General features: G+C 43.2%; 1 protein-coding gene across 1 annotated transcript in view; it reads left to right on the plus strand.

Annotated features, from left to right (window-relative positions):
- The first annotated feature begins 366 nt into the window (after window positions 1-366).
- The window catches only part of SH3GL2 (SH3 domain containing GRB2 like 2, endophilin A1), a 90,094-nt gene continuing 76,926 nt past the window's right edge, over window positions 367-13,534 (plus strand). The window contains exon 1 of the mRNA XM_082783248.1: window positions 367-503. Within this exon, the coding sequence (XP_082639374.1) occupies window positions 459-503 (45 nt within the window). The 5' untranslated portion in view covers window positions 367-458. The remainder of the gene's footprint in view (window positions 504-13,534) is intronic.

Genomic DNA, 13,534 nt, shown 5'->3' on the forward strand with positions numbered 1-13,534 from the left:
GCAGGGCAGCCTTCAGGCTCGGCTTCCTACCGGTGTCACTGGCACATGGACGGGGGGGGGGAAAGAACCGAGCTGCGCGTCGGGGGAACCCCTGAGGCAAACCGGGGGCCTGAGCGCACCGCAAGGGCTGCAGGGTTCCCGCAGGCACCGGGACTGCCCGGCTGGGGCTGCGCCCCCGGGGGCTGTGAGGCGGGCACAGGGCGCAGTGTGGGGCGGGGGCGCCGTCAGCGCCGAGCGTTGTGGCGGCTGGCGGAGGGGGGGGGGGAGAGGGGGCGGTGCGGCCGGCCCTGACGTCACGGCGCCCCCGCAGCGCCGCGCGGCCGCCGCCTGACACCTCCCCCCCGTCCGGCAGCGCGGGGCTGCGGGCAGCGGCAGCGGCACGCGCGGACCCCTCGGCCCTGCTCGGCTCCGCTCGGCTCCGCTCGGCTCCGCTCGGCCCCGCTCGGCCGCCTGGCGCCATGTCGGTGGCCGGCCTGAAGAAGCAGTTCCACAAAGCCACCCAGGTGCCCGCGCCGCAGGGGGCGTGCGGGGACGTGCGGGGCGCTCGCCGGGGTGTGTGTGTGTGTGCGTGCGTGCGTGTGCGCGCGCGCGCGTGTGTGTGTGTGTGTGTGTGCATGCACGGGGAGGGGGGCGCGAGGGGAGCAGGTTTGCACGGGGCTGCGCGGTGCACGCGTGTGCACGGTGCACGGGTGTGTGAGCGTGCACGGGTGTGCGTGGTGCACGGATCTGTGAGTGTGCACGGGTGTGCGTGGGCATGCACGGGTGTGCATGGGTGTGTGTGTCCGGATCTGTGAGTGTGCACGGGTGTGCGTGGCGCACGGGGGTGTGAGCGTGCACAGGTATGCGTGGGCATGCACGGGTGTGCATGGTGCATGGGTGTGCATGGTGCACGGGTGTGTGAGTGTATACAGATCTGTGAGGATGCACTGGCGTGCATGGTGCACGGGTGTGCGTGGTGCATGGGTGTGTGTGAGTATGCACGGGTGTACATGGTGCACAGGTGTGTGAGTGTGCAGAGGCGTGCGTAGGCATGCACGGGTGTGCATGGTGCACGGGTGTGTGTGGGTATGCATGGCTGTGCATAGTGCACAGCTGTGTGAGCGTGCACAGGTGTGTGAGTATGCACAGGCATGCGTAGGCATGCATGGGTGTGCATGGTGCACAGGCATGCATGGGTGTGCACAGGCATGGATGGTGCATGAGTGGGTGAGCATGCACAGGTGTGTGAGTGTGCAGGGGTTCACACAGTATATGAGTGTGCAGGGCTGTTCATGGGCATGCACGGGTGTCCATGGGTATGTGGGGCTCGTGTGTGCTGGGGCAGGGGCTGCCTCCCCCCGTGTGGACCTCGTTGCTCCCCTTCCGAGGACTGGGGTTCTGCCGGCATTTGCTCGGTCTGACTTTCTAAATCCGTGGTACAGTGACGTTTTTTTTCAATTTTCTTTACCCCCTCTCCCTCTTCCCCCGAGTACAGCCAAAATCTGAATAATGAGATTTGGCCGTGTTGCTCTAGGCACGGTGTGTTATTGCGGAAGGTCAGGGTGGCCGTTTCACCAGGCTTCAACCTGTTTCATAATACAAAATCCTGCATGTTGTGCTCTGTAAGGGTGCAATTCCTGAACCAAAGGCTGACTTAACATACTTCGGGGATAAATGTAAAATGCTTTCACAGAAGTCAGGGGAATTTCCTTGCATTTAGAGATTTGAGACTGAGACCTGTGTTGATGCTCCTTCATTTTATGTGCAACTCTGTGCAAAACTCCTGGTTACAACCCACTAATTGTCCTTGCAGGCATCTTCAGGTAGCAGTTTAGGTCGCTGTAAGCAATTTGTAGGTGCAAACACGCAAGATGCAGCAGCCGTTAGGCTTCTTAGCACCTGTGCTTTTCCCTTTCTCATTTGTCTTATCTTTTTCATCTAATCTCTTGTTGCACTGTGGAGAAATTTGCCCAGAAGGAGGATTTCTAATACAGGTAGTCCCAGTTCTCATTCTTGCAGTCTTTATACCATACCCATTTTGACTACAAGTGCAGTGGGGTATGTCAAGTCCTGCATAGGCCCATGCAGGAACAGGGTGACATTGTGTCTCACCTTTCTTACCAAATTATGCTGCATCACTGGTAAAACAGCCCTCACAGAAACCTGCTCTACTCTGGCAGATGCGGCAAGGAGCAGTTCAGCGTTACTGAGCCCATGCTGCAGTGTCCATCTGCTGCTGCTACTTCGTTTTATCCCCCTCCTGCTACCTACGGCGCTGGCAGGATCCCGGAGAACCATCAAACCGTCACGGCTGCACTGTGTTCTGGTGCCAAAACATGCAAATTGCAGTGTCTGTCTCACCTGGGCAAGCTGCAGTTCACTTTTGAATAATGTGTCTTGATTCACCATTACTGTAAGTTAATGAGTGTGCCTCTGCATCAGCAGGGGTAAACATCTTTTTCGTGGGGAGTGTGGTGTGAAAGGTCTGTGAACGATGCTCCGTCCTTCAGATGACACTCTCACACTGATTGTCAGCAGTACTTGTCATTTGGGAGGAAGGAAGAGTTTTAGCTGGCTGGAACCAAAATAGTAAATTTCTGATGCCAGATTTAGCAGCCTGATATCAGATGACCCAGGGATTTTTTGGGCCCAGCCTTGACTTTCACAGATCGTATGCAGGGCATGAAGACACATTCATGTGTGAGAATGACTCACAAGTAGATTGCGAGACAGATCTGTTTATTGTCTTTCTTTCAGTAGGAGTGAGAAATCCAGGACTTGGTCGTGCTGACCTTACTCCTGGGAGTAATCCTTTTGATCAGGGATTAATCCCCAGGTGGAATATGGATTGGTATTGCCACTATGAATAAAGCTTCCCAGACATGATCAAAAAACAATTTTGAAGTTTTAAAGTTTCTGACTCATTTCCTTGGTTCTTATTCACATAAGATCCTGTGTATGGTATGCAGTCATACTAGAGTTCTAAATCATACCAGGAACGATTTCAAGTTATTTCTGAGGTTGCAGTGTCCTTTAATCCCGTTAAGCATTTTCAAGTCTTTGGTTTAGTTTCTTTCTGTCTTTAATGTTGTAAAATTAGTAGCCTTTATTAACACAGGTGCATTATGACCATACAATGTTATTATTACAAAATACAGTTCCAATTGCAAGTATAAAGATTTGTGGCACAATTTATTATAAAAATATTTTTCTTTCATCAGTAACATTCTAGCAGAACTTGCAGTCGTGCAATTTCCATGTATTTTTTTTCCAAGTATTTTTGTTTTCATTCATCATTTTTTGACTTGTGAAAGATTAAACTCACCTGTATTAAATACTGACACTCTGTTTTTTTAACAAGAAGTCATGCTGAAGAACTTACGGTCTGTCAAATTCCTTGCACCAGCTGCAGCAACAGTAAGTCATTGAAAAGCAGGTGGGAACTTTGCTCCTTTTAGAATGAATGTAGAGTGAATAGAATGTTTTGCCTTTCAGAAAAATAATAATAATAATAATGGTTTTACCTCTGGGCAGCATCATAAAGTTCAGAAGAAGTATTCTTGAGTTTGTAAAAACCAGGTTGAGTCTGGAACTCTTGACATTTATTCAGAATTGCAAGAAGTTAAATTGATGGGTGGAGAGCAGGCTAGACTATTCATTTACGTCAATTATCCACAGAGTGCTGAAGGAAGAAAAATAAACACATTTGAATGTTAACTGTGCTGCTGCAGATCTGTTGGACATCCTGGAGCTAAGAAGATTGCTCCAAGTCCTTTTTTTTTTTTTTTTTTCCTCAGAAATAGGTAACTAAATGCTATGCCACTAAATGGTCTCCTTTCCTTTAGGCATGCAGACTCCTCTGCCATTAGCACTATCCCAGCATGAGGGAGAGACTATTGTGGCCTGCAGGTTGCTGTATGGCTTTAAAACCACCAGCATGGATTTGGCACATAGGTTCATCCACAAGAAGACCGCATTAGAGATGAGGCAGTGTTAGGAAACACTGAACATCTGCATTGAATGGAAGAATGTCTGCTTATTAGGCAGGATCCAGCAAAAGTGAGTGTGTGTAACCCCATAAACTTGTAAGAGGTTCCATTGAAATCAGTGGGAATATGAGAATGACAAAAATTTATCTTTTCAAGTGCTTTCTATATTGTGATTCATCTAGCTAATTTATTTGTTTATTTTTAGTTCCTTGGTCAGGAATGTGTGAAATATTTTTCACTGCAGTGGGTAAAGCAATCTTTCTTTAGACACAACGTGTTTTCTACACTTGCTTTGCTCTCAAATTTCAACTAACTAATTTTTAGTGTTTCTTTCGTACTGATAGAGGACATGGAAAGTGACATACTGATGGCAGTATTTTCCTAAATACCCATCCAGCCCCATCTTCTGTAATATACATGTGACTGTCCCACTGTGTTCAGTGGAACCTATGCATGCTTTCCAACCTCAACCGTTCCAGGCAAAGCACTTCACCTGTCTTTACCTGACTTTGACTGAAACTGCACTCAAATGGTGTCTGCTGATCTCCCTCCATGTTTCCTCTCAGCACTACCCACCAAATTCTTGTCCATTCCCATACATGTCGAGGTATGTGGGCTAGTTTGGGAGGTTGAACAATTCTATATCGTTCCTAGTGGGGCTGTTGCACTTTGGATTGCTTACGTTGGACTTAGGAAGCCTCCACCTCCCATGGCGTGGAAGGTTCTGAGCAGGTGGAGGTAAGACAAAAAGGGCCATTTGCGAGGTGGCTGGCTGAGGACAGTGCCCGAACTAGCTGTTAAAAACCTCTCTTTGAGGGCTGTGTGCCACCATCAGTCTGTTGTGCAGACTGATGTGCAGAGTGTTAAAATTTTAGGTCAGGGAAAGGGAGCAAATTTTTGATCTGGGAGTAAAGACAGTTTTTGAGAAAGTTATTTACTTGAATGTGGAGGGAATATTTTCAGCTTCAGGTAGGGAAATTCCTTCTATTTGTGCACTTTAGTTTGTGTGCCAGATACAGTATTCATAGTTGGCATTATTCCCATATGTCCTTTTATCAATATTACATAATTGAAAGGGTGAAAAAATTGACCTTAATCTGAATAGCCCATTACTTGGATATTGTGTAACCCTTCTGAATTGTTGATGGCTTAAACAATCTGCTCCAATTTCCATCTGTTTCTAAATCTAACAAAAAGAACAACTGCTTAGTATGTAAGAAAGATAATGGCTCATTATTTTTTCTTATTTTAGCAGTATTTCTTAGGCATTTATCACTTCACTATCTTTCCACCTGATATATACCGTTCCCATTCTTTGTATGTATATATGTAAATATATATAAAACTGAAGTATTGATTGACACACATTTGCAATTTTTCTCCCAGTGATCTTTGGAGACAAAGAACATCTGTGGTTGCTATGTTCAAAGCACAACTAGGATCAGAGTTTTGTTTTTTGTCTTGATTTCATCACCATTGGAAGTATTTCACAGCAAAGAAATAGGAAGAATGAGGTGCTCCTGGTCATTCCTGTACAACAGTGTCTAAGATTTAAACATGCCCTCATGACTGTCATGCTAATGGCATTTCTAAATGAAGCGGCATACACAGATTTAGCAGAAACGGACTCTGCAGAGGTTACTCTGCAGAATATTATGCTGTGTAACTGTGAAGTGCACATTTAAATGAGGTGCTGGGATGACTATACACATTTGTTGTGGAGGCTAAAGGAGCTTGAACACCGACTGTTTGACCTAGTAATCTGCTAGTGACATCTTTGAATTTAAAAGATGAACAGGACAGACAGCATTGAAAATATGTTTTGCAGGCCATGGGGAACTGTTTTAGCTCTGTGAGTAAATCTGAAGAGAAGTAGTGAGTGGACAGCATGTGGTGGGAAGTGACAGGAATTACGTAGACCCATGGCCCTCTTCTTAGTGGGGATCTGTAGTACCCTCATAGGCAACCAGAGCTGCCTTCCAACACCCTTTTCCACAAGTTCTTGCTTTGTGCTGCCTTCTGGCAACTTCTTGGACTCTGGTCCTCATTGTCTTTGTACTGGTCCCTGGTGGACAACTGTGGTGCTGACACTCTTTTAATATGTCTATTTGCAGAGGAAGGAGCACCAATCTAAAGCACAGTATTCCTATGATGGTCTTTGCCACAGCAGAATTGCCTAGAACTGCCTCACCTTCCACCGCTTATCTAATCTTGCACTTAATCTTGGATTTAATCTTGGAGAAGAAAGAGTGCGTTTTTTAAATCTGAGGTTATAGCAGATGTTAGAGGAATCTATCCGACCTGTCACAGAAATGACAGAAATTAACTTTTTGTTTGTTTTGTTTTTGTCCTGAAGAGGGGAAAAAAAAGAAAAGAATTTTACTTTTCCTGTACTAATGTTTATCATAAGCTTTCCCTTTATGGAGTCCCTGTAGACTTTTTGTGGAAGAAAATAAAAAATAAGTGGCTATTTGAAGTTCATGGTAATTCTAATTTGTCTGAAAATGGAAACTGCCATGGCAATCTCAGACGGGATGATTTGTGGGTTTGTCATAATAATTGATGTGATGCTGTTTTGCCCATGCTGGAGGCCATGTCTTTATAATTAAATAGCATTTTAAAAAGAATCCTCTTACTTAGACCGAAACTGGCTGAAGTAGTTGCTCTAGCATTGTATGGGTCACACCAAGTGGCAATGGTTTGCCTCATCTCCATTCACCCACCAGTGAAGGGGTGTTATTTGATCCCAGCAGAGGTGCTGCTGAGGCAGCAGCAAGTGTAACCTTACTAGCAGCAGCCTGTAAAGGTGGCTTGACATTTTGCCAGAGGACCTCCTGAAAGAATTAGAAATTAAAGCACTGGTTCTGGTTCAGGTAACAGGCACGCCACTTGGGAGAGGGCTGGTGAAGTGAATCCATGCATATTTCAAAACAGATAGGTGCCACTCGTTGAGTTCATTGGACACAAAACAGCTGGAATTGTATTTCTGTAATTTCAGTTGGGCTCTGTTTTGGTCATATCTACCTTGGATTTGTAATCTGTCTGTCCAAGTGGGAATTATACTGAATTCTTGCAAGCTGAAGTTCTAAACAGAGAAAAATGTTGACTTTCTCCACCATTTCCCCCTACTCTGGTGACAGAAAAGCTACTTATACCCCATTTTAGTAAAATGCTGACACTGCTCTGTCTTCCTCATCTTTTTATGGGTTGCAGCTTGATTTTTGAACATACATGTTATTTATTTATATAGATTGCCTAGTTATTCTACTGGCTGAGAAAAATCTTTAAATGTGAAACCTAAACATTTAGAAATAGGGCTTACTTTTCACTTTTGTGTTAATAAATTTAGGTAGTGTTAAATTCACTAGCACTGAGGACACACTTCATTTTTCTTTGACTCTAAAATATCAACACTGAGCATCACTTCTGTTCTGCTTCTGTGGGCAAAAGTGCCACAACAACAAAATAGGGTGATGCAAAACACATTCCAAAATAGATGCTCCACGGATGCATCAGGCATGGCGCTGCTTGCTGATTGAGGGAAGGGACTGTCCTGCTGGGGTCCCTTGGTTTGCTCAGCCCAGAGCAGAGCAGGCTGAGGGGAGGCCTCATGGCGGCCTGCAGCTCCCTCAGGAGGGGAGCGGAGGGGCAGGTGCTGAGCTCTGCTCTCTGGGGACAGTGACAGGACCCGAGGGAACGGCATGGAGCTGGGACAGGGGAGGGTCAGGCTGGGGGTTAGGGAAAGGGTCTGCACCCAGAGGGGGGTTGGGCACTGGGACAGGCTCCCCAGGGCAGTGGTCACAGCACTGAGCCTATGGGAGTTCAAGAAGTGTTTGGACAACACCGTCAGACACACAGTCTGATTTTCTGGGTGGAGCCTGGAGTTAGACTCGATGATCCTTGTGGGTCCTTTCCAACTCAGTATACTCTATGGTTCTGTGATTCTGTGAAATTAAGGTTGGTGGTTTGTTGGGGGGGTTGTTTGTTTTTCCCTAGAGAGAATGTTTCCCTGAAAACTGTTCTTGATTTCATCTTTTATGACTTTATGTAAACTAACAGGACTTTCAAACAGCAGTAGCTGATTGTATAATTTTTGCTGAGTTCTTTTGTAGTCTGCAATTTTCAGCCTGCAAGAATGTGCCAAGAATTCCTTTTCATGCAAAATCAATGTAGATGCAGTAAACCAGTTAATAATTCAAAAGACGTGAATGTCAAAGATAGTGTTTGTCTTACCAGATGAGTCACTTAGAGCTTGTCTGTCTTGGAAAGTTATGGCATCATAATCGGAGGACTGAATTTAAAGTGCTGCAATTTTTAGAAGTATAACTCTAGGATGGATGGAGTTCCTCCTGTCAGTATAGCTTTTCAAGTAGCTTTTCCACTTAATTGATATTGTTTGAAAAAGGATCTGAGGACAGTGAATGAAGCACCGTCCTTTCCACTGGAATCAGAGTATTTGCACAGAACTGTTCATGGCATTAGAGATGATCAGTTGGTATATTTTTTCTCAGTGAATTCACTGGCTGAATTTGTTTTTGTTTTTCTGTAGGATGCTATTTTTGACACTGAAACAGAGTTAGTTAAAGGTCTCTATTACTCCAGTTGGAGTAAGAGGAGATTTTAGTACTTAGGAGCAGGTCTTAACTGAGTTTTCTGGTGGTTGCTTCATCCCATTTCTTGCTGTGGTGAAGAACAGAAAGGATTTGATTTTACTTCCTACAGTTATTAAAGGAAGTAAGAACTTTTAAAACAGTTCCAGCATGAGGAACGTTCAGTGATATGCAAATATTTTTTAGGAACCAAAAAGTTTGAATGTAGAAGTGTACTTTGAAATGCGGAATAAGCATATGTGCACATGGTTGACTGACTAGAATGGAGTCTAATACAGGGAGCCTTGTGCTAACACTAAAAAATAAAAGTTTGTCTTTCAGGAAGAGTGGCTGTATCTTATGGTACTTTTACGGTCTCTATTATATATGCTCTAAATTTGTTTCTAAAATAGGACTATTTGTTTCTGAGACTGAGGGGAAATCTCCTTCCCTTTCCTCAAAAGTGCTGAAAAACATTTTACTGTATATTGGGCATATTCATTGCTGTCAGAATGCGACTCTGTTGCAGGCAGTAGGCATAATGTGCTGTACATCTTGCCTGTCTTAAGTATAGACAGGGAAAATGTGAATTTCTGGAGGAGAGGAAGACTTAATTATTGAAAAATACACAAGCTTAGAAACTTCTGAAATAAGTAATGTATATCTTTAACTTTTGTTTTCATATAGAAAAATACCTTTTTCTCTGTTAGTTTTGACCAGTTTGTCTCGCCTCTGTAAACAAAGGGCACATGGCAGCAAAAGTTAAGCTTTGGTGAGAACTGGATTCTTGTATTAAAGTAAGAAACACAAATGCCTGATATCAAAAGGCAGATAACTTCGTTTTGTAATGTCTTAATTCAAAATAATTTCATTTTGGAACCTGTGATTTTCACAATTGTCAAATCTCTCTGCAAAGGCCTGGTTGGCTTGTTTCAGAATGGCTGCATTTTTATAGACAAAACAAAACAAACAACAACAACAAAAAACTACTCTGTGATAAGTGAAATAGATTGTAGAGCTTTTGGTGTTCTCTTCAGAGTACTGTAGTTTTTATTTAACTGTAAAGGTGGGTGGGAGTAAGATTTCCTGAAATGAAGATGAATGAGGATGAAAGAGTAGAAAAGTTCTCAGAAGAAAGCCTCAGAACCAGAACAGAGGCAAATTTTGTGCTTATGTTTGTATGGATAACTCTGATTATCAGAGCCAGGAGAAATGGCAGGCACTGGTGAATGAAGCTGCCACTTCGTATTTTCTGCTCCATTAGTGCACTGTATCCAGGATCCTCAATTCCTGATCTGGACACTATTACAGTATGTGTTGCTCCAGCATAGAAGACAAGATGGTCAGCATTCCCAAAATACACAGAACCTCAATAAAACCGGTGGTTATAGAGGTCAATGTGCATTTAGCGGTGTCCGTCAGTGTACGTGGAATCGAACATGACTAAGAAGGAAAAAGCCGACATTATTTCTATGATGATAAGCCCAACTGTTGCAAATTTCCTGTCTCACTGGGGAGAAAGAATAAGGAAAAGGGAAAAGAGTCAGCTGATCTAACTTGTGAACAATCTTTTAACAAAAGTTTCCAGACAGTGTCTGCAAAATAAGCCACTTGTGACTCGGGTGCTTGTTCCTTCCCATAGTTTGAGCTTGGGTAGCAAACAGAGTGGCAGTCCTTAAGTATGTGAAAATTTTCCTCAGCATTGACTGCCAAAAGCTCTGCAAGCTTGTGATGAACAAAGCACCTATTTTAAATCTTTTACTCATTCTAATAGGTAACAGTGAAGTTCAGAAGTGTTCTGGGCAGAAGCTGAACTCTGCATTGGCATATTCCTGCGTCTCTCTGAAATGCTGTGGCATCTGTGCTGGGTCCGCTGGTACAGCCAGTGACGGAAAGTATCTGGATAAGTTGCAAACGTGAAATGCAGTATCTTGTTTGCTAACTATACTGCTGCATGGATTCATGTGATTCAAGGCAAGACAGTTTCAGTTTTTCGTGCTTCTTCCTAACTAGGGAGAAAACTGTGTTATTTTAATGCAAAGAAGTGCTGGTGCAACTCTAAGACAAAAGTTTTAGAGTGTCTTTAGAAAATGAGTTATCCTTCTGTTTTGTGCTGATAAGTGTGTAGCAAAAATGACTGAATTCGTTTGCCTCCTTGCTCATATTCCTGTTTAATCTCTGGACGTATGAGAGGTTGTGATGCTAAGGTCTAGAAAATCTCAACTCCAGGAGCTAGGGTTTTGTCTTTCCTGATGCGCATCGCCAATGTAGTGACCAAGAAAGCAGCTGGGTGTGCTTGGGTTCAGTTTCTGATTGATACCTACGAGTACCGTAGAATACATTTTAATAATAAAATAAATTCCTAAGTTAAAAACAAATTAGAATGTAGGTGGTCTTAAATCTAAAAATACTGCCATTGTACAGGAGAAAATTCAGTGCTGTCTCATTTCTTTTGCTGTAATTATGGGCTCTGTAAAGGTAATTCCTGATTTACTCCTCTCATTTTGAGAACAAGACCACTACCAAAATCATACATTAAAATCAGGTATGTGGGATTTGTAGCAACTTTTATAAAAAACAGACAGTCTTCTGAGCAGATTTGGAAAGTTCTCTAGAGACTTGCTGCCATGGTGCTGTTACATCTTGTTCACTTTCATTCTGTGAAGGACTTTTTTCTCTCTTCTCATTTAGGGCACTGGAGAATTGAAGATTTAATGAAGCTGCAATAAAACAGACTATTCTAGTTTCATATTTTAATCATTTGTGTTTGCAGATAAACTATGCTTGTGTCCAGGGGAACTTCTTCATCTACATGAATTTAAGCAGATTCACTGCTGTAGACTTTTCTCCCCAGATTTCCTCCTGATATTTCTTTCAAACATTTGTAAAATATTATTACTGAGAATTGTATTTCCTTTAATTGTTTAATTCATTTTCTTGCAATAAAATTAAATTTAAGAAGGTAAATTAAGCACCTAGGAGAGAAGCCACACATATCATATGAGTTTTGTTGTTAAAGAGTGAAGACCAAATAGAAGCGTGAGAAACAAACCTGTGCCGTGTCTGAGCCAGCGGCAAAGCCTCCTTGAATCCTAGAGCTTTTGAGAGGATGCGAAGGAGCAGGTGGCAGTGGGCTAGCAAGATGGGAGAGTGGGACCAGGCCTTGCCGTTGTTTTCTGTGCTTTAGGAAGTTTGTTAGCACTACACTGTTGGAGAAGAGCTTATGAGGAAGGCAATGACTCTCTCTTCTACTGGGTTTTCTGTTCTCTAGTGCACCATCATGCAAGTAGTCGTGGTAAGGCAGCATAGTGTGGCTGTATCTCTGTAAGAACTAGCAGTAGCTTGCGTGCCCGTTTTCTGGCTCAAGGTCTCTCCTGTTGCCCTAGAGAGTGACTGTGGTTTTGTGGTTATAAGTGTAAGACATGCAGTGTTGAAACAGCATGGATGAGATAATGCCACGGTATTGAGATATATGAGATAATTGACCCACGGTATTCCCAGCTGAGATTTAGGAGTGCTTCGAAGTGTTGTTGCCCCTTTTTCAGTTGCATGGGCTGCCCTCAGAGGTTACCTTCTGTATGATGAAGAAAAGCGTAGCAGCCATTTCTGGCTGTCCTGTGCTCTGCTGTGGGCAGCCTTGAGGAAAGGAGACAGGGACTTGGTCTTGACCCACCTCCCTGGCTCAAAAGCTCAGGGATGAGCGGGGAGAAAAACAAGAAACAAAAAAGAAACCAGAATATAGTTAGATCAAATTTCTTTCCTGCAGCAACTCTCATCAGCCCCAGACAACAGGGAAAACTTCTCTGCAGTGCACTATTCTGCCCCCGTTTCCCTTCCCAAGTGATCCATTTCATCCAGGTCTTTGCTGCACAGTGACCAGCAGGGAGGGAAGAGTTGCTTTTGTCTCTTTCTCAGTACCATCCTTTGAAATTTAAAGAATTTTTGGCAGGGTTTGTGGACCTGGTTTCCTCTACAACCATCTCAGTGTCACCAAGGAGCTGGAACTTAAGCAATTAATTCATTGTATCCCCTAGGCTCTTCTGAAATCGTGTGTTTCGTTTGCAGGCTGGAAAGGTTGGAGTTTGTTCTGATACCTTATTTATTATTTAAAAGCAAGGGTTCTGTCTTTAACAACTGCTCTAAGTTATGAAACAGAATAGTATTGCTCTTAATTTTTAAATACTATATTTAAAAGATAGATAAATCTGTTCACAAAAGCAGGTGATGTTGTAACTTCAAGGAATGTGGGAGCAAACATTACATACTGAAAAAGTTCAGAAATGTTGCCATAATTTTGTCTCTTAAGACTCAGAAGTGAACAGTGGAGTTTACCAGGTAGGTAAGAGATGATCACTAATGTTTGTGCTATATACCTTTACTCAGCAGCAAAAAAACAAACAAAAAACCAAAACATTCTGCTGACTGTTCTGCTAATTTGGATTATTTTGCTTATTTTACATAAAGTGTTCAGTGGTCACTTTTAGCAGAACTTTTTTTTTTTTTTTGAATCATGTTTTTTTTCAGCATATATTCCCAAACCGTAAGAAATCATTACAGAATCAAGACATTTTAAAATTAATAGTGCTAAATTAATAGTGCTGTCTTCTATCTCTTTTCTAAATTCCCTTGATTTCAGGGTTTAAGTTAATTCTTTTTAGTTCAGTTTAGTTCTTCTTAGTTCAGTTCTTTCAAGGGTAAGAGATTTTCATATAATCATATGATTATAAGACTTAAGACTTTTGAAGCAGATGACAGCTTTTGCAAAGACCTGGCAATAATTCCTCTGAGTCATTTTGTCTTCTAGCAACCTGTCTCCTCTGGGAGCTGTTCTAGTTCAGAATGCATGCCAGATCTTTGACTGTGAGGCGTGGTTATACCCCTTCCTCTTGGTTTCTTTCATATTGAGTGATGTATCAGCTGATCTGAAATTCTGAGGCTATGTCTGTGTTGGAAAGTCACACAGTGCAATAGGCACGG

This window comes from Aythya marila, assembly GCF_965140915.1.
Source record: "Aythya marila genome assembly, chromosome: Z".
NCBI lineage: Eukaryota > Metazoa > Chordata > Aves > Anseriformes > Anatidae > Aythya > Aythya marila.